Source organism: Pan troglodytes, chromosome 1 (assembly GCF_028858775.2).
Source record: "Pan troglodytes isolate AG18354 chromosome 1, NHGRI_mPanTro3-v2.0_pri, whole genome shotgun sequence".
Classification (NCBI taxonomy): Eukaryota; Metazoa; Chordata; class Mammalia; order Primates; family Hominidae; genus Pan; species Pan troglodytes.
In genome coordinates, this window is record NC_072398.2 from 97,527,611 (window position 1) to 97,552,962 (window position 25,352).

The 25,352-nt window shown below is 37.6% G+C and overlaps 1 protein-coding gene across 4 annotated transcripts in view; it reads right to left on the reverse strand.

Annotated features, from left to right (window-relative positions):
- SNX27 (sorting nexin 27) overlaps positions 1-25,352 on the reverse strand; it is an 88,992-nt gene that overhangs the window by 20,829 nt on the left and 42,811 nt on the right. For all 4 annotated transcript variants that reach the window (XM_003949545.6, XM_054686472.2, XM_009431463.5 and 1 more), the window contains 5 exons: positions 23,661-23,853; positions 21,234-21,298; positions 19,824-19,928; positions 16,080-16,158; positions 13,763-13,926 (listed from right to left, as the gene is read on the reverse strand). In XM_003949545.6, the coding sequence (XP_003949594.1) occupies positions 13,763-13,926; positions 16,080-16,158; positions 19,824-19,928; positions 21,234-21,298; positions 23,661-23,853 (606 nt within the window). The remainder of the gene's footprint in view (positions 1-13,762; positions 13,927-16,079; positions 16,159-19,823; positions 19,929-21,233; positions 21,299-23,660; positions 23,854-25,352) is intronic.

A 25,352-nucleotide genomic window follows, 5' to 3' on the forward strand; every position in this document is an offset into this window, starting at 1 on the left:
AAAGAGTTCTGGGCCAGGAGCAGTGGCTCACGCCTGGTAATCCCAACACTTTGGGAGGCTGAGGTAGGAGGATCGTTTGAGGTCAGACGTTCAAGATTATGGTGAGCTATGATCGCAGCACTGCACTCCAGCCTGGGTGGCAGACTGAGATTCTGTCCCCTCCTTTAAAAAAAAGAATTCTGGAGATCTGTTATACAACATTGTGAATATACTTAACACTATTGAACTATACACTAAAAATGGCTTAGAAATTTAAAAAATTATCAAATTGTATACTTTAAACATGTACAGTTTATTGTATGTAAACTATACCTCAATAAAGCTGCTTAGAAATCATTTGAGGCAACAGGAAAGTTCAGAAAAGTTGCTGGATATAAGATACTGCTCCAAAAACATTAACTTTTCTAAATACTTAAATACTTTTGTCTTCTAGTTTTATACTTCAAAAAGCAATTTCACATGCTCTGCCCTCACTTAAATTTTGATAAGCATTAAAAAAAAACAGCCAGGTGTGGTGGTTCATGCCTGTAATCTCAGTGCTTTGGGAGGTCAAGGTGGGGGGATTGCATGAAGCCAGGAATTCAAGGCCAGCCTGGGCAACATAGCGAGACACCTTCTCAATTTTTTAAATAAAAAATACATTTAAAATAAAATAAACAAACCCACCTATGAGACACACCACTGTTCCCCTTTAACAGATGAGAAAACAGATCTCAGCAATGTTATGCAAAGGATTTACCCAATGTAGAGCTTATACTTGAATCAGATATTCTGACTCCTAGCTAATGATTTTTCTACTCCAAAAATACAAAGATAAAATATTCCATTCATAATAGCAATAAAAATATAAAATCCTTGGTGATTAAGGGGGCATTGATAAAACATAAAACCACGTAACTTTTTTTGAGGAAACAAAAGTCAACTTGAATAAAATAGATACTTTATGCATCTATTATTATAATACAACATTTAATTAAAATGGTGATTCTTCTTCAGTAAACTATAAATTTAACAAAATTCCAGTTGGAATAGTAATAGGATAGATACTTTATAAAGTGTTATGAAATGGGTTAAAAATTATTAGAAAACATAAAATGGGAAAGAATATCAAGACTTTTAAAAAAGGAAGGCTTAGCCTTACCAGATATTAAAATATATTATATAGAAACAATAATCAAAAGGGAATACTGAGGCAAAAATAGAAATACAGATTAAGAGCAGAGAGATGCTAAACACAGGCCATACACACACACACACACACACACACACACACACACACCAGATATAAATTTAATGAAAGACAAGTTAAGCATAATGTATTAGAAATGAATCATTTAATGTATCCTGATGTGCTATGTGGATAGCAATACCAAGAAAATTTAACTTAGACCAACCATTCATACTACACACCACAATAAACCTTGGGTAAATTAAAGCATTAAATATTAAAAATAAAATATTGTGACAAATGCACACCAAATATAAGCGTGCTATTGTCCTCTTATATTGAGGAAAGAAAACGTTAGTAGAAATCACAATGGAAAAGATAGATAAACATTGTTATACTAAATGTTAAAACTTCTCTAAAACAAAATTCCTGGCCAGGCGTGGTGGCTCACACCTGTAATCTCAGCACTTTAGGAGGTAGAGGCAGGCAGATCGCTTGAGCCCAGGAGTTTGAGATGAGCCTGGCCGATATGGCAAAACCCTGTCTGTACAAAAAATACAAAAATTAGCTGGGTGTGGTAGTGCAAGCCTGTAGTCCCAGCTACTCAGGAGGCTGAGGTGGGAGGCTCACCTGAGCCCAGGAGGCAGAGGTTGCAGTGAGCCGAGATTGTGCCACTGCACTCCAGTCTTGGCAACAGAGCCAGACTCTGTCTCAAAAAAAAAAAAAAAAAAAATTAATAGCACTAAGATAAAAACAAAAACAATGGAACAGAGTAAATATCTATTAAAATGGCAAAGACATAAAAGTTTAACAAAATACAGCAATTTTTGTACAGCAAGGTACAAAAACACAATCAATAAACAGCTGTATTCAAAAGAAAAATATATCTGGGCACAGTGGCTCACACCTGTAATCCTAACACTTTGGGAGGATTGCCTGAGCCCAGGAGTTCAAGACCAGCCTGGGCAACACTGCAAGATCCTGTCTCTATTTTTTTAAAAAAGTAAAAATTAGCTGGACATGGTGGTGAGCACCTGTAGTTCTAGCTACTTGGGAGGCTAAGGTGGCAGGATCACCTGAGCCCAAGAGGTAGAGGATGCAGTGAACTATGATCACACCATTGCACTCCAGCCTGGGTGACAGAATGAGAGCCTATAAAAAAAAATAAAAAAAAAAGAAAGAAAGAAAGAAGGAAGGGAGGGAGGGAGGGAAAGAAAGAAAGAAAGACAGACACCAAAACGTGATATTACAAGAGTTAATCACAGCATCATTTAAAATCACATACTCAAAAAACACCCTGGCTCTAGCCAGGCACACATGTAGTCCCAGGCACTCTACTTGAGAAGCAGAGGTGGGAGGATTGCTGGAGCCCAGGAGTCCCAGGCCAGCCCCAGCAACATAGGGAAAACCCATCTCAAAACAAAACAAAACAAAACAAAAAAACTCTGGAACAAATAACAGGGAATGACTAAACAACATATACTACATTAACTCAGTCATAAATGACATATAAAAAACTGTATGAAAAAGTTAAAAAGAAAAGAAAAAGGTTGTATCTGTATTAGAATTATAACTATGTAAAAATTATACATCCATATAAAGACCTAAAGCCAAATATACATGTAAATACTTGTAGGAAAAGTTCCTAAAAGAGGGCTTCCAATTAGGGATGGCAGATTAAAAACAAGTATCGACTCTTACCTCCTCCTAAAACCCCATTAAAATTTCAGTAAAGGAATAAACCCATGAGATCAAAGAGAAACAATCAGGACAAAATTTTGTAATCTGGAACACGGATATATAAGTAGTAACTTACAAAACCTGAAAAAAAAAAATGGATTCCCTACCCAGTAGTAGGAAAAGTAGAGAACCACTCAAATTTATATAACGAAATTCCCAAAAGACCGAAGAATCTGTAGCACCAGGTGGCCATCTAGGAGAGGTGGTAGATGTGGCTAAAATAAGGAGGACTGACCGAAAGCATATTTAAGAAACAATCAGTGCCGGGCGCGGTGGCTCACGCCTGTAATCCCAGCACTTTGGGAGGCCGAGGTGGGCAGATCACAAGGTCAAGAGATCAAGACCATCCTGGCCAACATGGTGAAACCCCATCTCTACTAAAAAATACAAAAATTAGCTGGGTGTGTTGGTGGGTGCCTGTAATCCCAGCTACTCAGGAGGCTGAGGCAGGAGAATTGCTTGAACCCGGGAGGCAGAGGTTGCAGTGAGCCAAGATCGCGCCATTGCCCTCTAGCCTGGCGACAAAGCGAGACTTTGTCTCAAAAAAAAAAAAAAAGAAACAATCAAATTCTGAGATCCTTTCCTTTATTCCCTGGAACCAGATGACTGCCCTCTTCAATGCCAGTAGAAGACTAGTGATTTGGCTAGGCACGATGGCTCATGCCTGTAATCCCAGCACTTTGTGAGGCTGAGGAGAGAGGGCTGCTTGAGCTCAGGAGTTCAAGACGAACCTGGGAAACATGGAAAATTCCCATCTCTACAAAAAGCACAAAAATTAGCTGGGCATGGTATGCACACCTGTAGTCCCAACTACTCAGGAGGCTGAGGTGGGAGGATCACCTGAGCCCAGGAGGTCGAGGCTGTGGTGAGCCATGGTTGTGCCATAGTCAATAAGATGTACTCACATGCTGAGCTCCCAATCAGCTGTGCAGTGTCTCAGTCTTAAATCTGAGCAGATATCTGTGTTAGAGGAACACTTCTAACATGTACAACAGAGACCAAAACAAACAAGCAAACAATAGCGGGAGGAAAAAGATAACTTCAAAATAAAAAAGTATATTAATTTTTTTTTTTTTTGAGACAGAGTCTCACTCTGTCACCCAGGCTGGAGTACAGTGGCATGATCTTCACTCACTGCAGCCTCGGCCTCCCGGGTTCAAGCAATTCTGCCTCAGCCTCCTGAGTAGCTGGGATTACAGGTGCCCATCACCACACCCGACTAATTTTTATATTTTTAGTAGAGACGGGGTTTCACCATGTTGGCCAGGCTGGTCTCGAACTCTTAACCTCAGGTGATCTGCCTCAGTCTCCCAAAGTGCTGGGATTACAGGCGTGAGCCACCACACCCAGCCTAAAAAAGTATATTATTTTTAATATCTTCAGAAAGCCAAGAAAAAAATACCATACAAAAGAACAGAATACTATATATAAAAAAGGATATTCAGAGAACAAAAGAAAACCTTTAGAAATTAAAAATATAGGCCAGGCATGGTGGCTGACACCTGTAATCCTAGCATTTTGGGAGGCTGAGGCAGGTGGATTGCCTGAGCTCAGGAGTTCAAGTACAGCCTAGGCAACATGGTGAAACCCCATCTCTACTAAAATACAAAAAAAATTAGCTGGGTGTGGCAGCATGCGCCTGTAATCCTAGATACTTGGGAGGCTGAGGCAGAAGAATTGCTTGAACCCGGAGGCAGAGGTTGCAGTGAACCAAGATCGCACCACTGCACTCCAGCCTGGGTGACAGAGAGAGACTTCGTCTCAAAAAAAAAAACAAAAAACCACACACTCACACACAAAAACTGGCATATGTAAAAAAAAAAAAACTTAAGAGGGCTAGAAGAGAAACCTGAGTAAGTTTTTTAGGAAGTACAGCAAGAAGACAAAGAAATTAAAAATATGAGAGAAGATAAGATGATGACGGGGCCGACCAAAAAACTGCACATCAAAATAATAGGAATGCCAAAAAGAGAGAACAGAAAATGAGAGAACAAATTGTCAATTTAATAATTCAAGAAAATTTGCCAGATCAGAAATACAAATTTCCCACAGAAAGCCCAACATAATAAATGAAAATAGATCCACAGCAAGGCACACGATTGTGAAATCTGAGACCCATGGAGACAAAAAGACCTCAGTTTCTGGAAAGAAAAAGAGGGTCACATAAAATGGTACAGATATAAGATGGCTTTTTTTTTTCTTAAGATAAGGTCTCACTCTGTCTTCCTGGCTAGAGTGCAATGGTGTTATCATGGCTCAATGCAGCCTCAAACTCCTAAGCTCAAGTGATCCTCCCACCTCAGCCTCCTGAGCAGTTAGGACTTCAGGTGCACACTACCATGCCTTGCTAAATTTTAAAGTTTTTGTAGAGACAAGGCCTCGCCATGTTGCTCAGGCTGGTCTCAAATTCCTGGGCTCAAGTGATCCTCCCACCATGGCCTCCCAAAGTGCTGGGACTACAGGCATGAACCATCACACCTGTTGGTGGAACATAATTCTTTAAAATTCCTGAAGTTAAATCATTTTCAACCTAGTGTTCTATACATAAATGTGACATTTACCAAGTGTGAGGGTAGAATAATGGCATTTCCAGGCATTCAAGATTTTTAAATGTTGTCTTCCCATGTACCCTCTTCTCACAAAGCTCTTAGAGGACTTGGTTCTTAGATGGCATTTCTGGACTTGCCCTGGGCCAAAGTGGAGCCCACTACCCTGAAGGGAGAGTTCCAGGCCAGGCAGCATTCACCACAAGCTGACTGAAGAGCCCTTGGGTCTTAAGGGAACATTGTCAGGAGTCTGGCAGTACTCCCCATGGGCCTGAGGTGGCAGTGTCCATGGGGTGAGGCTTCTCTGACTTTGAAAAGAAAAGAGAAGAGTGGGAAGGACTGTGACTTGTGGTGTGAATGCCCGCTCAGCTGTAGAACAGTAGAACACCATGTAGACTTCTAAGGTTTTTGACTATAGTCCCTGGCTCCCAGATGGCACTCTGGAACCTCCCAGGGTTTGGGGGAACTCACCACCTTGAAGTTTAGGACACAGGACTGGCTGGCTTTGCCACCTGCTGACTGACTGTAGAAGCCCAGAACCTTCAGCAAACATAGGCAGTAGCCAGGGAGTAGCTACAGGCCTTAGGCAAGACTCGGTGCTGTGCTGGCTTCAGGTCTGACCCAGCAAAGTCCCAGTGGTAGTGGTTACGGGGTGCTTGCATACCCTCACCCCCAGCTCCAGACAGCTCAGCACAGAAAAGACAACATTTGTTTGGGAAAAAGTAAGAGAAGAGAATACGAGTCTCTGCCTGGTAATCCAGAGAATTCTGGATCTTGTCCAAGACAACAAGGCAGTACCTCTAAAAGTCTGCAAGAACCACAGCATTATTGGGCTTGGGGTCCTTCCTAAAGCAGATATAGCTTAGATCACAAGACCCAAGTCCCTTCAAATATCTGGAAAGCCTTCCCAAGAAGGACAGGTATGAACAAGGCCAGACTGCAAAGACTACAATAAATACCTAACTCTTCAATGCCCAGAGACAGACAAACATCTGCAAGTATCAAGACAATCCGGGAAAACATGTCCTCACCAAAAGAACTAAATAAGGCACCAGGGACCAATCCTGTTGAAAAAGAGCTATGTGACCTTTCAAACAGAATTCAAAATAGCTGTTTTGAGGAAACTCAAAGAAAATCTAGGTAACACAGAGAAGGAATTCAGAATTCTGTCAGATAAATTCAACAAGGATGCAGTAAGCCAAGATTGTGTGACTGCACTCCAGCCTGCGCGACAGAGCCAGACTCTGTCTCAAAAAAAAAAAAAAAAAAAGAGAGAGAGAGATTGAAATAGTTAAAAAGAATCAAGCAGAAATTCTAGAGCTGAAAAATGCAATTGGCATACTGAAGAATGCATGCATCATCAGAATCTTTTAACAGCAGAATTGATCAAGCAGGAGAAAGAATTAGTGAGCTTAAAGACTGGCTATTTGAAAATACATGGAGGAGGCTGGGCGTGGTAGCTCACGCCTATAATCCTAGCACTTTGGGAGGCCGAGGCGGGTGGCTCATCTGAGGTCAGGAGTTCGAGACCAGCCTGATGAACATAGCAAAACCCCATCTCTACTAAAAATACAAAATGAGCTGGGTGTGGTGGCGTGCACCTATAATCCCAGCTACTCAGGAGGCTGAGGCAGGAGAATCACCTGAACCTGGAAGGCAGAGGTTGCAGTAAGCCGAGATCGCACCATTGCATCAGCCTGGGCAACAAGAGTGAAACTCTGTCTCAAAAATAATAATAATAATAATAATAATAATAATAATAATAATACATGAAGGAGATAAAAGAAAAAATAATTTAAAAAAAACAATGAAGGAGGCCTACAGGATCTAGAAAATAGCCTCAAAAGGGCAAATCTAAGAGTTATTGGCCTTAAAGAGGAGGCAGAGAAAGAGATAGGGGTAGAAAGTTTATTCAAAGGGGTAATAACAGAGAACTTCCCAAATCTAGAGAAAGAAATCAATATCCAAGCACAAAAAGGTTATAGAACACCAAGCAGATTTAACCCAAAGAAGACTACCTCAAGGCATTTAATCATCAAACTCCCAAAGGTCAAGGATAAAGAAAAGATTGTAAAAGCAGCAAGAGAAGAGAAACAATATACAATGGAGCTCCAATACATCTGGCAGCAGACTTTTCAGTGGAAACCTTACAGGCCAGAAGAGAGTGGCATAACATATTTAAAGTGATGAAGGAAAAAAAATTTTTACTCTACAACAGTATATCCAGCTAAATTATCCTTCAAACATGAAAGAGAAATAAACTTTCCAAGATAAACAATAACTGAGGGATTTCATCAACACCAGACCTGTCCTACAAGAAATGCTAAAAGGAGTACTTCAATCAGAAAGAAAACTATGTTAATGAGCAATAAGAAATCATCTGAAGGTATAAAACTCATTGGTAATATTAAATACACAGAAAAACACAAAATATAACACTGTAACTATGGTATGTAAACCACTCATCTTAAGTAGAAAGACTAAATGATGAGCCAATCAAAAGTAATAACTACAACAACTTTTCAAGACATAGTACAATAAGGTATATATAAATAGTAACAACAAAAAGTTAAAAAGTGTGGGGATATATTTAAGGCATGGAGCCTTTATTCGTTTTCTTTTTGCTTGCTTGTTTGTTTATGCAAACAGTGCTGTTACCAGGTTAAAATAACAGATTACAAGAGAGTATTTGCAAGCCTTGTGGTAACCGCAAACCTACAAACATACAACAAATACACAAAAAATAAAAAGTAAGAAACTAAATCATATCACCACAGAAAAGCACCTTCACTAAAAGGAAGACAGGAAGGAAGGAAAGAAGGAAAAGATGATCACAAAACGACCATAAAACAAGTAACAAAATGGCAAGAGTAAGGCCTTACTTATCAATAGGAACACTGAATGCAAATGGACTAAACTCTTCAATCAACAGACATACAGTGGCTGAATAAATAAAAAAAAAAACAAGAACCACTGATCTGTTGTCTACAAGAAACATACTTCACCTACAAAGACACACACAGATGGAAAATAAACGGATGGAAAAAGATACTCCATGACAATGGAAACCAAAACAGAACAGAAGTAGCTATACTTATATCAGACAAAATAGATTGTAAGACAAAAATATAGGACAAGACAAAGAAGGTCACTATATAATGATAAAGGGGTCAGTTCAGCAAGAGGATGTAACAATTTTAAATATATGTGCACCCAAAACTGGAGCACCCTGACATATTTTTAATATCTAAAGCAAATATTATTACAGCTAAAGAGAGAGACAGACTCTAATACAGTAATAGCTGGAGACCTCAACACCCAACTTTCAGTACTGGACAGATCTTCCAGACAGAAAATCAACAAAGATACAATGGACTTAATCTGCATTATAGACCAAATGAATCTAATAGACATTTACAGAACACTTCATCCAATGACTGCAGAACACTCATTCTTTTCCTCAGCACACAGATCATTCTCAAGAGCAGACCATATGTTAGGTCACAAAACAAGTCTTAAAACGTTTTTTAAAAATGGAGTATCAAGTATTATTAATATCAAATAATATCAATATGATCAAGTATCTGACCATAGTGATATTACAATAATATCAAGTATCTGACTATACTGGAATAAAACCAAAAATCAAAAATGAGGAATTTTGGAAACTATTCAAGTACGTGGAAATTAAACAATATACTCCTGAATGACCAGTGGGTCAATGGAGAAATTGAGAAGGAAATTTAAAAATTTATTGAAATAAATGATCATGAAAACATAACATGCCAAAACCTATAGGATACAGCAAAAGCAGTACTAAGAAGGAATTTTATAGTTATAAATGCCTACATCAAAAAAAAGACGAAAAATTTCAAACAATGATGCATCTTAAAGAAATAGAAAAGCAAGAGCAAACCAAACCCAATTAGTAGAAGAAAAGAGATAATAAAGATTAGAGCAGAAATAAATTAAATTGAAATAAAAAAATACAAAAAAAGAGCAATGAAACAAAAAGTTGGTTTTTTTGAAAAGTTAAACAGACAAACCTTTAGCCAGATTAAGACAAAAAAAAGAAGATCCAAATAAAATCAGAGATGAAAAAGGAGATATTACAACACTGAAGAAATTCAAAGAATCATTTGTGGCTACTATGATTAACTATATGCCAATAAATTATAAAATCTAAAAGAAATGGATAAATTCCTAGACATATACAACCTACAAAGATTGAACCATGAAGAAATCCAAAACCTGAACATACTAATAACAAGCAACAAGATCGAAGCCATAATAAAGTCTCCAGTAAAGGAAAGCCCAGAACCCAGTGGTTTCACTGCTAAATTCTATCAGACATTTAAAGAAGAATTAATACCAATTCTAGGCAAACTATTTCAAAAAAAGAGAGGAGGAGGGAATACTTCTAAACTCATTCTATGAGGCCAGTATCACCTTGATACCAAAACCAGACAAAGACATATCAAAAAAGGAAACTACAGACCAATATCCCTGATGAATATTAATACAAAAATCCTCAACAAGATATTAGCAAAATGAATTCAACAATACATTTTAAAAATCATCACGAGCAAGTAGGATATATCCTTGGGAATGTAAGGATGGTTCACAAACACCAATCAATGTGACACAGCATATCAACAGAGTAAAGGACAAAAACCATATGATCATTTCAACCGATGCTGAAAAAGCATTTGATAAAATTCAACATCCTTTCATAATAAAAACCCCTCAAAAAACTGGGTATAGAAGGAACCTCAACATAATAAAAGCTATATATGACAGATCCACAGCTACTACCATCCTGAATGGGGAGAAACTGAAAGTCTTTCCTCTAAGATCTGGAACACAAGGATGCCCACTTTCACCACTGTTATTCAACATAGTACTAGAAGTCCCAGCTAGAGCAATCAGACAAGACAAAGTTATAAAGGGCATCCAAATTGGAAAGGAAGAAGTCAAATTATCCTTGTTTGCAGATGATATGATCTTATACTTGGAAAAACCTAAAGACTCCACCGAAAAACTAGTAGAACTGATAAATAAATTCAGTAAAGTTGCAGGATACAAAATCAACAACAAAAATCAGCAGCATTTCTATATGCCAACAGTGAACAATCTGAAAAAGAAATTAAAACACTATGAAAGAAAGGTGAAGAGAGGACACCAACAAATGGAAAAAGTATTCCATGTTCATGGATTGGAAGAATAAATATTGTTAAAATGTCCACACTACCCAAAGCAATCCACACATTCAATGCAATCCCTATCAAAATACCAATGACATCTTCACAAAAATAGAAAAAAAAAACTATCCTAAAATTTATATGGAACCACCAAAGACCCAGAATAGCAAAAGACATCCTAAGAAAAAGAAGAAAACTGGGTGGGGTGTGGTGGCACACATCTGTAACCCAGCAATTTAGGAGGCTAAGGCAGGAGGATCTTGAGCCTAGGAGATCAAGCCAGCCTGGGCAACACAGCAAGACCCCCCACCTCTACAAAAACTTAAAAAATCAGTCGGGCATGGTGGCATGGGCCTATAGCCCCAGCTAGTGGGGAGGCTGAGGCAGGAGGATAGCCTGTGCCCAGGAGGTCAAGGCTGCAGTGAGTTGTGATCACGCCACTGCACTCTGGTCTGGGTGACAAAGCGAGACCCTGTCTCTGGAAAAAAAAAAAAAAAAAAGAACAAAACTGGAGGAATCATATTACCTGACTTCAAATTATACTACAGAACTATAGTAACAAAAACAGCATGGTACTGGCATAAAAACAGACACACAGACCGATGGAACACAATAAAGAACTGAGAAACAAATCCACATACCTACAGTTAACTCATTTTCGACACAGGTGCCAAGAACGTGTACTGAGGAAAAGACAGTCTCTTCAATAAATGGTGCTGGGAAAACTGGATATCCATGTGCAAAAGAATGAAACTAGCCCCCTAACTCTTGCCATATACAAAAGTCACATCAAAATAGATTCAATAATTAAATCTAAATCCTCTAGCTATGAAACTACTACAAGAAAAAATCGGGGAAACTCTCCAGGACATCAGTCTGGGCAAAGATTTCTTAAGTAATACCCCACAAGCACAGTCAACCAAAGCAAAAATGGACAAATGGGATCACATTAAGCTAAAAAGCTTCTGCACAGCAAAGGAAACAATCAACAAAGTGAAAAAGCAACTCACAGAATGGGAGAAAATATTTGCAAACTACTCATCTGACAAGGGATTAATAATCAGAATATATAAGGAGCTCAAACAACTCAACAGGAAAAAAAAAGAAATGCACATAGAAACTACAATGAGATATCATCTCACCCTAGTTAAAATGGCTTATATCCAAAAGAGAGGCAATAACAAATACTGGCAAGGATATGGAGGAAAGGGAACCCTTGTTTACTGTTGGTGAGAATGTAACTTGTACAACCACTCAGAGAGCAGTTTGGAGGTTCCTCAAAAAACTAAAAATAGAACCATCATACGATCCAGCAATCCCACTGCTGGGTATATACCCAAAAGAAAGAAAATCAGTATTTTGAAGAGATATCCACATTCCCATGTTTGCTGCAGCACAGTTCACAATAGTCAAGATTTAGAAGCAACTTAAGCATCCATCAATGGATGAATGGATAAAGAAAATGTGGTACTTACACACAATGGAGTACTATTCAGCCATAAAAAAAGAATGAGAGTCAGTCATTTGCAACAACATGGATGGAAGTGGAGGTCACTATGTTAAGTGAAATAAGCCAGGCACAGAAAGACAAACATCACATGTTCTCAATTATTTGTGGACTGTAAAAATCAAAACAATTGAACCCATGGAGATAGAGAGTAGGATGGTTACCAGACTCTGGGAAGGGTAGTGGGGAATTGGGGAAGAGTCAGGGATGGTTAATGGGTACAAAAAAAATAGGTAGAATTAATGAATAAGGTCTGGTATTTGATAGCACAATAGGGTGACTATAGTCAATAATAATTTAATTGTACATTTTTAAATTACTAAAAGAGTATAACTGGATTGTTTGTAACACAAAAGATAAATGTTTGAGGGGATGGATATCTCATTTTCCGTGATGTGATTATTACACACCATATGCCTGTATCAAAACATCTCATGTACCCCAAAACATATACACCTACTATGTACCCACAAAAATTAAAAATAAAAAATTACATATATAAAAAGAGGAACAGCTCTGAAAATGTATCCTACAAAAATATGGGAGTAAAGCAAAACAAAACAAACAATGTACTCTCACACTGGAAACAGGAGATGGTGGTAGTGAAGGGCAATCCCAGAAGGCAAGCTGTGCACCACAGTAGAGAGCTGCCACTTCACACGGGGATAGAGGAAGAGGCTCCACAAGAGATTTCTTCAGAAAGTGGAAATCATGAACTGCCTGATGGGTCTGAACTGAATGTCTTTAGAGGAAATTTAGACAACTGGTGAAGAGTATGGAGCTAAATTAATTGTAAGTACACAGAAAATTAAGCAAATGAAAAAGGAGGGCAATAATTAGCTGGGGAAAAATAAAATGTAAAGAAAGTGAAAAGTAAAGACAGTGTTTATTATATGGCTCTGTTGTAAATTTCACTATTTACAGTCATAATATTGTAAACACTGCATATTGACCTTACAAATATTATAATTTGACTATATTAAGGGGATGGGAGAGATGAAAAAGGTATGGGTATATGGTAGGAATGGAGAAGGAAAGACAGCTGGTGTCTCATCTTCAATAGTGGGAAATGAAGAGATGCTGCTGGAATCTGAAAAATTAAGTAGGAGCAATATAACCAAGTTATAATGGAGACATAGAAGTAAATACCAAAAAAAAAAAACCAAACAAACAAACCAATAAAAAACAGAGCTAAAAGAGGTGAAGGTGGTTGCCTATGGGGGGAGATGGAAATAAGTAGGGGCAACTACTGTTTTTCACAATAAACTGTGTAGAACTATTTGATGCTTTAAACTCTATGTATGTATAATATTGGTGGAAAATTTTTGAACAGGTACACAGCCACAATGCTCATTTTCTATTGTTTAAAAATATTAGAATACATATTTTAAAAATATGTATTTTTAAACTCCAGGATATCTTTACTTCTAAAACTTATCTATTATTTATCTTTCGTGAAATGGGATAGAACATTTTACAAATGTAATTCAGACCCAGGAGCAAAGCAGCCTGTCTAAGGATTCACAGGGAATTGGCAAAGTACCAACTATATTCAAACATAAAAAGAAATTGTGCCTTTCAAGAAGATCAATTCACCTACCTGATGAAAGAAGTAGGTAACAGCAAGGTCATTGTCATTTAAGAGAATTTCTTCTTCTGTTGTAAAAAGCCACTTTCGAATGGTCAAGCAGGTGCCTGGCACAGCTGATGTATAATTCTGAATGTAGAGTTTGTGAGGAAACTCATTAGGTGCCAATTTACGTACTAAAGGAAAGACAAAACACAGAAAGCTCGAGTGAAAAGATATAAGAAACTTCCCTAGTATAAACTATGTAAGGCAGATCAAGAATGGTATGTTATCATTAACCAGAACATCATCTCAAATCCACCAAGGAGTTCTGCCTTGGGAGCACAAAACAGCCTTATCTGTCCAGCCAAATATCCTTTCTAGCTATGACCATGGCCAGTCAAGTCTCAAGCTAACTGAAACCTATCACTTGAATGACAAGTGCTGTGGTTTGGATATTTGTCACCCCGCAAAGTTCATGTTGAAATTTGATCCCCAGTGTTAGAGGTGGGGCCTAATGTGATCTCTACACACACCATAAGTGGAAGAAAACAGCCTGAGGACCTTACCAGATGCCCAATTTTGAACCCAGTCTTAAAGATGTTTGGTAGACATCAGCTGAAAACCAGCAGAATCATGAAACAAATAGACCTTTTTTCTTTATAAATTACCCAGCCTCAGGTATTCCTTTATAGCAACACAAAATGGACTAAGACACAGATCAGTTAACATGACAACTCTGCAAACAGCACCAACTCCAAATTTAGTTAAAATATCTAATCCATTAGCTAGTTACAGCTCATGTCCACTAAACATCTTTAAAGCAAGCCTCTCCTCTTACCCAGCTACGGTACATTCAGAGTCTCTCATGTGGCAATTCTCAATGAACTGCTTTTATTGTTAAGGCCAAAAGGTTTTTTCCAGCCCACCTCCAAAAATCCTACAGCATTCCTCAAACTGAAAAATGTCTTCTGAGTAATGTTACTTCCTCTTTCTAACAGCCACTCAAGCAGGATAAAAAAACTACCACTTTTAATTTCTAAATTGCCTTTTTGTGGAAAGGCTGAGAGCCTGAGTTTTCTTTTCTTTCCTTTTTTTTTTTTTTTTTTTTTTTGAGACAGGGTCTCACTTGTTGCCCAGGCTAGAGTGTTGTAGCACAATCATAGCTCATTGTAGCCTTAACCTCCTAGGCTCAACTGATCCTCCTACCTCAGCCTCCTAGCTTGGACCACCTGCATGTGTCACCATGCTTGGCTAATTTTTAAAATTTTTTTAGAGATGGCAGTCTCACTATGTTGCCTAGGCTGGTCTCAAACTCTTGGGCTCAAGCAATCCTCCTGCCTCGGCCTCCCAAACTGCTGAGATTACTTCCTCTCTCAATGTTTACTTGGCTTTATAACACTACAAAAGACAGATTTAATATTTTCCATTTTATAGAAAGTGAAACTAAAGCTTAGAAAAAAAATAAGTTTAGGATCCAGATGTCCTGGTACCTTAGTAATCCTTTGTAACATAATTTACATCTGTCTAGTTACACTGCTGTGAGTTGGGAAGAAAAAAAATATTAGGGAGATGGCTGCTTTAGGGGAATCAAAGTTATTCTACCTGGACCTGAGATAGCAAGGCAACCTAAATCTACCAAACTCTCCCCCTTTCTGGGATAAGGAAGGTCTAATCAACCAATATTATCTATATCAATTTTGGCCTTAGCCCTGTATAAATATATATGATATGGAAGAGACCCATAAACTGTAGGAAATCTATGTCATTCAGAGAGAGCCCTCAGACTCTCTCCCCTTTGTAGTCTCAATGCAACCAATGTGACCACCATCCCTAGCCTTTATAAAATAAAATATAAATTTCCTGTCACCACACAATAAAATTTCCTTGGAAGAGGAAATTTATTCACACAGAAACTTAAATGTATGCATTAAAACAAGGCTTTTAACCAACACATATCTTCCTAACTTCTGAAAACAGAAAGCTACGCTTAAGAATCTTTACAAAAATCCTATAAAGTACACTAAAACAACATGTGGCTAAATAGAACATCCCATTTTTAAGCCTGTTTTATTAGAATATATGAATTTTGAACCTCAGATTTAAAAGAACCTCATGAAAGCATCTTCCGATTCATTGCTAGTTATAACCTATACTTACAAAAGAGGAAAAAGAATCAACAGTGATCAGACATGCTTATGACCTGAGTTTAATGGGATATGCTTGGTCTGATTGTTAGAGACAGTTCTAATGAGTGGGATCTCCCCTTGTCTTCAAGCTCTTCTCTAGGTAAATGCTTCTTTCTCATAGTATTAGAAAACAAAACTTAGTATCAGCCACTGGTACTTACCAAAGGAGTGACTGATCACTTCAAATAAGGCAAAGTAATTCACTGTCGTACTGTCCATGCCAACCTTTGCTGCAATAGCCTAAGGTTAAACAGGATAGATTGGTTTCAAGAAAATTAAGTCAGACAATGCTGTAGGAAAAAGCAGGTGTATGTCTGTGGAGGAGGGAAAGGGGAGAGGTTCTGCCATCTTGGCCTCACAAAAATTGCATTAATGGTCCATAGCTATCCTTCTTTGTATGTATGTGTACATGCATGCACGCATACATATATATGAAAGAAAAGGGAAAAAACACCTGTATCTGCCCCAACAGCTATTATCTCTAAATACGAGCTTCTCCCTTCCAGTGTAAGCTGATAATAGTCTCTCCTTAAATATCAGCTTCCCTCTCTAAAATAACTTAATTCTATTTTTAACACCACTTACAAGAAATGTACTTAATAGCACAGATCTTAAAAAGAAAACAAATTCTTAAATATCCAGTTTCACACATTCAGCCTACATTTAATACATTAACACAAAAAAACTATATATTTGATTCTAGAGCGTAAAATATTGTTTGTCAATTATATTCTGGCTAAACAAAATTTTTTTGTTTACTTTTTAGATGATCCATGTCTCATGTTGGGATCATTAGGCACCTCCATTTCCTAAGAACTACCATCATAATATCTACATAAAATAGCAAAATGCTGGGACAATAAAGGCATATTAAACAAGAATCACTCATTCTCTCTAGGAACTCAGGTCCTAATATGACAAATAAAAAAGAAATTGGAAAACTGTGTGCAAATAAATGACAATTACATACAAACAACAACAAAACATAAACTGGTAGTAACAAAATTTCTTTTCAAGATCAACCTCAATATAAGTAAGGTATCTCTTTTTCATGCCATTGTTTTGTTGATAAAACAAAGATAAAACTGTTGATTATTAGTATCTCAGTAAGCCAAATGTGATTATATCCCTTCTTCTCATATCTGCTCACATATGATGCCTAGGTTCATCCATTATGTGATAGAGGAACTGGACATTATAAGCATTCTAAATTACCATTGTATATTGCACTGGATAGAAATTAAAATGCTTTCAAGGTTTAGAAAATAGTTTATAGCTAGAAGTCTCAGTAACAGAGTTGGGAGGAAAGTGTAAAAAACCTAAGCCTTGCTAGAGGAACACTGGAAAAAAGCAATCAAAACAAAACAAAAAGATCAGAAAGCTGTAAAAATAGTACTTTTCTTGAAATTCCCTACCATTGTATAATTTCATAAATGCCTGAGATCCTGCATATATCATTTGCCATAAAATACAGTGAATGAATAAATGTATGGGGGATAGATTTTTTAATGTTTGCTACAAAAGAGAAATATAAGCATTAGTACCCAGAAACCTGCTTGTCTCCCTGAAAATTCTGATCAAGTTAGGATTAAAGGCCAATGAAAAGGCATATACAGGCAATGATTACACCCAGCACGCAGATCATGATCTCTAAATACAGTTTCTCACTAAAAGAATAGGACTCTTTAGGGAAATGTCCTATTCTAGATATCTAGGGTAAGAAATATACAAAGATGAGGCCAGGACATCTTATTGTACCAAAAAGCAAGGATAATATGAAAATACTAGGTTGCATCAAAAGCATACAGGAGCAGACATGAAGGAGCATTCACTGGCCAAAGATGGAACAATCTGAGCATCAAAAATATAATATATGTTATCGATTAAATCACATTGAATCTAAAAACCTGAGACTAAATTATTATATATAATATATACTATTTCATAGTGCATTATATATTAAATATATATTATTTGTATATTATTATATTATTTAGTATATTATATAATTATATATAAAGTATATATTGTTTAATATGTAACATATCTTATATATTATTAATATATATAATTATATTTATATATAATGATATATTTACTCTGAAAATCAGCAATGAAAGGAAAGGCTTAAATATGTATCCTGTCTTTCCCACAAACTGGGAAATTATCTATTTCAAGATAATTAAATAGCATTAGTTGACAAGGAAAAGTTATTTTCAGAAGAATTCTAGCTAACCAGTGGAAGAAATGAGAGTATTAGAAAATCAGCACTTTGTAATCTTTAATGAAATCACTGGTTAAGGCAATAATCATCAATGGATCGATTCATTTGATCAAAGATCAGTGGTGAATTTTACAAAGAAAACATCAGATTTCACTACCTAAACCTACTGCTTAACCTCAGTACCACTAAAATGGGATAACCCAGTATTGTGTACTTGTTGTTGAGAAGCAATATAAAGTATACAGGACCAATTATGAAGTATTATCAAAAAAGCAGAACCTGAATCTAATTGAGCCTCTAGAGCAAACTTCCATTTATAGAAAATATAGAGACACAGAAGGACATTATTAAATGACACCACCAGAAAACAAACAGATACATTCAGAATATGGGTCATTCCACAGGACACTGACCCATTTCTGCAACAAAACAATGGCATGAAAAAAAAAATGGGGAGAAGTGGGGACTGTTCTATATTAAAACAAACATAAAAATCAAATGTGAGGCCGGGGTGGTGGCTCATGCCTGTAATCCCAGCACTTTGGGAGGCCAATGCAGGAGGATCATGAGGTCAGGAGATTCAGACCATCCTGGCTAACACAGTGAAACCCCATCTCTACCAAAAATACAAAAAATTAGCCGGGCGTGGTGGTGGGCACCTGTAGTCCCAGCTGCTCGGGAGGCTGAGGCAGGAGAATAGCGTGAACCCAGGAAGTGGAGCTTGCAGTGAGCCAAGATCGCACCACTGCACTCCAGTCTGGGCGACAGAGCGAGACTCCGTCTCAAAAAAAAAAAAAAATCAAATGTGATCTAAGGACCTTGTTTAGATTCAGATTTTAACAAGCCAAATGTAAAAAATCATTTTTAGACAATTGGAAAAATGTGACTATGGAGTAGTTATTAGGCAATACCAAAGCAATAGTGCTAATTTTTAAGGTTTGATAATGGCACTGTGGTTTTGTAAGAAGATGCATACTGAAGTACACACAGGTCCGATAACATGGGATTTGCCTTTAAATACTTAAAGGAAAAGAAAAAAGACATACATAACGCAAATGTGGCAAAATCTTGATAATTATTAAATATAAATGATTACTATATGGAGATTCATTATACTATTCTGTTTTCATGTGTGTTATGGTTTTTTTACAATAAAAAAAGGAGGGGTTGGCCAGGCGTGGTGGCTCATGCCTGTAATCTCAGCACTTTGGGAGGCCGAGGTGGGTGGATCATGAGATCAGGAGATCAAGACCATTCTGGCCAACATGGTGAGACCCTGTGTCTCTATTAAAAATACAAAAATTAGCTGGGTGTGGTGGCGGGCACCTGTAGTCCCAGCTACTCAGGAGGCTGAGGCAGGAGAATCACTTGAACCCAGGAGGCAGAGGTTGCAGTGAGCGGACATTGCGCCACTGCACTCCAGCCTGGGTGACAGAGCAACACTCCATCTCCAAAAAAAAAAGAGGCGTTAATCACAACTACTACAACCTGGGATATTTACCGTACCTTTCTTTTAAGGAGGGCAAAGTACTTTCACATTAATAATAACAATAGTAGCTAACATTTAATAAACGGATTATGTGCCAGACACCCTAAGCACTTTATATGTATTGACTTATTTAATCTATCTTCCTTAGCTTCACACCATCCAATGTCAAGTCTACGTGTTCATTTAATTTACCTGATATACTTGGTCTGTAGTACTGTTCTTTTTAACCCTGACTGTAACCGTTGTTCCATCTGGTAATGCTACTCTCAGCTCTACGTCGGACACACCATTGTAGTTCTGGGGGAAAAGACATAGAGAAATAATTTATGGCCCAGTATATCTTCACTCTCCCTGTAACAAGCTAGCTAGACAATAACCTAAAACGTGGTAGAGAAGAAGTGAGTTCCAATGAAAACGGGAAAAAAATCAATACATTTACAAGTCATAAAGCTGACTTCAGGGCTGCAGCAGAAGTTAATCTTTAAGATAAGCAGGAAGGAAAGAAACATATTGAAGCCAACGTGTTCACATTTCAAAACAGGAAACTTGCGTGAAACAGTCTAGGTCAAACACAGATGAGATTTTTGATTCGCTTCCCTTTCCCCATTCAGAATTCACAAGTGAGAGGAGAAAACAACTGAAAGCAGTAGTTTCGATGTATATTCTCTGGTATTAATGGTCAGGCATATAGACTGGATCAAGAGATATACTAAGTTTCTTTCTGAACCCTGAAATAATCAGGAGATTGTTAAAAGAAAAAATGGATACCTGAGTCTCATCCATTTTTCCTTTCAAAGTTAGCCTGATGCCCAATTTTCTTCTAGCAAAAGGTAAACAATTCTTACTCTCCTTAATTCAAAAGAAATCCTCTTACTGCTTTTGATGATTAACACATTCTTCTAACCTTGTAATTTTTGACCTTGTAATTTTTACTAGAGAGAAAATTATTTCAGACCAAGTCCATTTTCATTTACCACTTTTAAAAAAGTACTACTCATTGCCTGAAACAATCATAAGCATTGCTTTATTGTAAGCCCTTGCCTATAAGAAATTTATAATCTAGTGGGAAAACAAGGCATATACATATAAAATAAGTAGTGGATAACACACTACTATATTAGCATTAAATATTCATTCTTCTATTCAATTAATATTTATTAAGCACCTACAACATGCTTGATGCTGTGGTAAGGCACTGGGAATATAAAGATGGTCAAGATTTAGCTCTTACCTACAGGTAGCTCACACTCTTGTAAGCTAAAAATATAAAGCGACAATCTGATTATATGTACAAAAATTAGAGAATGAGATAGCAACATGTGATCACTGAATGGAACTAATTGCAGAAGTTTTTGGTGGAATGAAAAATTGATGAAAACTCATCAGGGATGGTTTCAAAGAGAAAGTGGGCCTGGCACTTCAAAGAGAAAGTGGACCTAGGTCTTAAAGGATAGATAAGTAGGATACATATAAAAAGGAAGTAGAAAAAATGGAGTCCTTTGGAGAGCTTATGGAAATTTAACGCATAATCAATACCTTTAACTTATTTTCCCCCACAAGGAGCCAAAAGGAAAATAATCACTAAAGGAGATATTCACCTACCTCATCGGATTCTGATAGGAATTCCTGCATGATGTCACTCTCACCAATTACTCGTATTGAACACACTGTAGAAAATAAAGATAAAATCTGGCATAAGGCCTTAAAATCAAGAATATAAAGTCAAAGACGTATCAAAGTTTTAAGTTTAAATCATCAGTTTTAAGTTTAAATCATCAGTAGCAGGCAATAATGAGGCAGCAAACCATGTCTGGTATATAAGATTTTAAGGCATGACAAACATTCATCTAAATATGATCAGAACAAAGAAATAATAGAAAATACAAAGATGTAGCTTGCTGAAAATATTAAACATAACCAGAGGGAGAAATAAAAGTTCCGTAAATATAACTTTGCAGTCTTGTGTGACCTATTAACAAGCAGAACAACAGAACATGGGGTAAAGAGGTAGTGGTAGGGAAAAATTAATCAGGAATAAACCAAATATAAAATTGAAATACTAAAGGAAAAATATTTATTTGGCCTAAAAACAGGCCAGTCAGAGAACCACAAAAATTAAAAGCTATTTTGGGAAAACTGGGATAGGTAATTAAGAATTCACATAATTTCACCTTTAACTTTAGCTTCAAAACAACCACCAAAAAAAAAAAAAAAAAAAAAAATGGGGGGAGGTGATGGGATAGGAAAGCAAGCCGGCAGGTAAGGTAGGTAGCTAACCCTCTAAATTTAAGAAAGTTAATTTCCTGACACTCTCATGAGAATGGTAAATTAAACTGGTGACTTTACTTCGTTTGATTTTTAAAAATTGTACCCTTTCTCATTTCCCAAGGGCTTTGTTCAGAGAGGCCAGTCCATGTTAGAAAAAGCTAAAAACAGATAAAGAAGTTCCACTACCTTCTATGGGGGAAATGGTTTCTCTTCATGATAAGGCTCCCTACAAAAGTTTTTAAAATATTCAACTAGGTCAGTTAGTTACAAGGAAACAGAATGATTACATATCACGTAAAACTGTTATTCTATAAACCAGTATTTTAGAGAAAAACCTACTGAACAGCTACCAAATAATATAACTTTATAATGTAGCAAGGAAAGGTCTCTTCCCTGAGCCAGAAGATGAGCTATCTTATTGAGGAGATCTGTGTCATTTCCCTGCCTTTCTAGACAAACAAATGTTTCACCATCCACATCCACAGACTCCTGATGTATCATTTGGAGGCACTGAGATAACAAGTAAATTTCAATACAGGGCCAGGTGCAGTGGCTCACGCCTCTAGACAAATGTTTCACCATCCACATCCACAGACTCCTGATGTATCATCTGGAGGCAGTGAGATAACAAGGAAATTTCAATACAGGGTCAGGTGCAGTGGTTCATGCCTGTAATCCCAGCACTTTGGAAGGTGAAGACGGGCGGATCACCTGAGGTCAGGAGTTCGAGACCAGCTTGGCCAACATGGAAAAACCCCGTCTCTACTAAAAATACAAAAATCAGCCGGGCATGTGGTGCGCTTCTGTAGTCCCAGCTACTCGGGAGGCCGAGGCAGGAGAATCGCTTGAACCTGGGAGGCAGAGGTTGCAGTGAGCCAAGGTCACACCACTGCACTCCAGCCTGGGCAACAGAGAGAGACTCTGTCTCAAAACAAAACAAAACAAAACAAAAAATTCAATACAGAAGTATTAGTATCTACCTTTAGCCTGCTTAGAACAAGGGCACTCTAGATTACCTACAACTCAGCAAACCTATCTATGAATACCTGTAAAATGAATAAAGTTTTCATGTAGGATACAGCAGTAAGCCAAGAATCATTTTAATGAAAATGTCTTAAATATTTAAAATGTCCTAATATTGCCCACTTAGTTCCCAAATCAATTCAGCATATTGCTGAGTTTATATGTGTTTGCTGGCAGATAGTATAACCCTAAAAATAAAGGTCCATGTAATCCCAGCACTTTGGGAGGCCGAGGTGGGCGGATCACGAGGTCAAGAGATCGAGACCATCCTGGCCAACATGGTGAAACCCTGTCTCTACTAAAAATACAAAAATTAGCTGGGCGTGGTGGCATGTGCCTATATAGTCCCAGCTACTCAGGAGGCTGAGGCAGGAGAATCACTTGAACCCAGGAGGCAGAGGATGCAGTGAGCCGAGATCGTGCCACTGCACTCCAGCCTGGCGACAGAGCGAGACTCCGTCTAAAAAAAAAAGTCCATTAGGCATCACCAAATGCATCAAAAACTAAATATTCATTTTTCTGTTGTTGTTAAGCATTCAACAAACCAATGAAACAGGCTACTGATCACTGTAGTGGACATTTCAGTTTTGCCTTCAAAGTTCAGATCATTCAATACTTAGTCAGAAACCTGACTTACATTCACTATTGAGGTTCTGGAAATTCAGCTATGCAGTTTAGAAGTTGCATATCTAGAACCTACGTCTACTCAATATAGTAGAGTTTGATGGTTTGGATTACCTTTTTCTAGATATTCTTCCAATCCCCGACGTCGGGCATCTAATTGTTGTTCTGATAATGAAAATGGCCACTTCCCTGGGAGTCGAGGAAATGTAAAGTTGGCAAACTCTCTCTTCAGGTTCTGGTGTAGGATAGCAAACTCCCGGTACCGCTTAGAACACAGCTGCCTCCCTGCCATGTAAACATTATATACCTGGTGAAGGAGAAGAACAAAAGAAAAGCATACTTAATACAAATTAAATCACAAAATCATCTAGTCAGGCTTAGATGATATTGGTTAGATGCATCCTGCTATGCATTTAACAAAGACTATATTCAAGCTCACTTTAAAGTAAGACTTACATTTTGACAAACATGCATAAAGTTATATGCATAAAAAAGGACTACCAAAGGAGCATGATCTTGTTTTTGTTTTTTGGGGTTTTTTTGAGATGGAATCTCACTCTGTTGCCCGGGCTGGAGTGCAGTGGCATGATCTCGGCTCACTGTAACCTCCGCCTCCCGGGTTCAAGCAATTCTCCTGCCTCAGCCTCCTGAATAGCTGGGATTACAGGCATCCGCCACCATACCTGGCTAATTTTTGTATTTTTAGTAGAGAAGGGGTTTCACCATGTTGGCCAGGCTGGTCTCGACCTCTTGACCTCAGGTGATCCACCCACCTTGAACCACCGCACCCAGCAGGAAGAGTGTGATCTTATTTTTGCTATTAAAATGACCTCTAGCATACTTTTAAATATCTTCAAAGGCAATTATCAGTTTTTAAGGGTGGATTTTATTTTCAGAAAGTTAAAAGTCATTTGAAGCCAATGTGGTAAATATAGTGAGTCAATAAGCAAGCAAATTTGAAGGGAGCTGAAAACCTAGGGTTGATTATAAAGCAATGTAACTGATACTCGTGTGTGGCCTAAACTGGCTCTAAAGTTGATTCCAAAGAAAAGGCCTAAAAATGATTTAAGCGGCCTGGGCACGGTGGCTCACGTCTGTGATTCCAGCACACTTTGGGAGGCTGACAGGCAGGCAGATTGCTTGAGTCCAAGAGTTCGAGACCAGCCTGGGCAACATGGTGAAACCCTGTCTCTACAAAAAAATACAAAAATGAAGCTGGGCATGGTGGCATGCGCCTGTAGTCCCAGGAGGCTAAGGTGGGAGGATTGTTTGAATCCAGGAGGCAGAGGAAGCAGTGAGCCACGATCCTGCCACTACACTCCAGCCTGGACAACAGAAGGACACACTGTCTCAAAAAAACAAAATGATTTCAGCAACAGTGGAATTTTTGTTAGTAAACAGATAATGTGAAAAGCAAAATAAAAGCTAAGCTAAGATCTTGAAAATAATTTACTTTAAACCATATAGTCTCCGCCTCCTCTATTCCACATCCTTATGTCCCTGTTTCTCTGACCGCAAAAAGTTATCATATCCAACCATGTTCATGATTCCCTTGCTTTTCTTTTTATATATTTTTTGCATTTATATATAATCCTTAAATTTTTATTTTTATTCTAATTTTAAAGGATATTTTGGTTTTATAAAAATAGAGTATCAAGATGAATGATACTTCAAAGGACTTACTTTTTTCAGTTAATATTATACTATAGTTTCATCACAACATTATATGTCTTTGTGGTATACTCTGCTGCATACAGCATTTTGTTGTGTGAATATATCATAGTTGCTCGTTTGTTTCTAATCTGT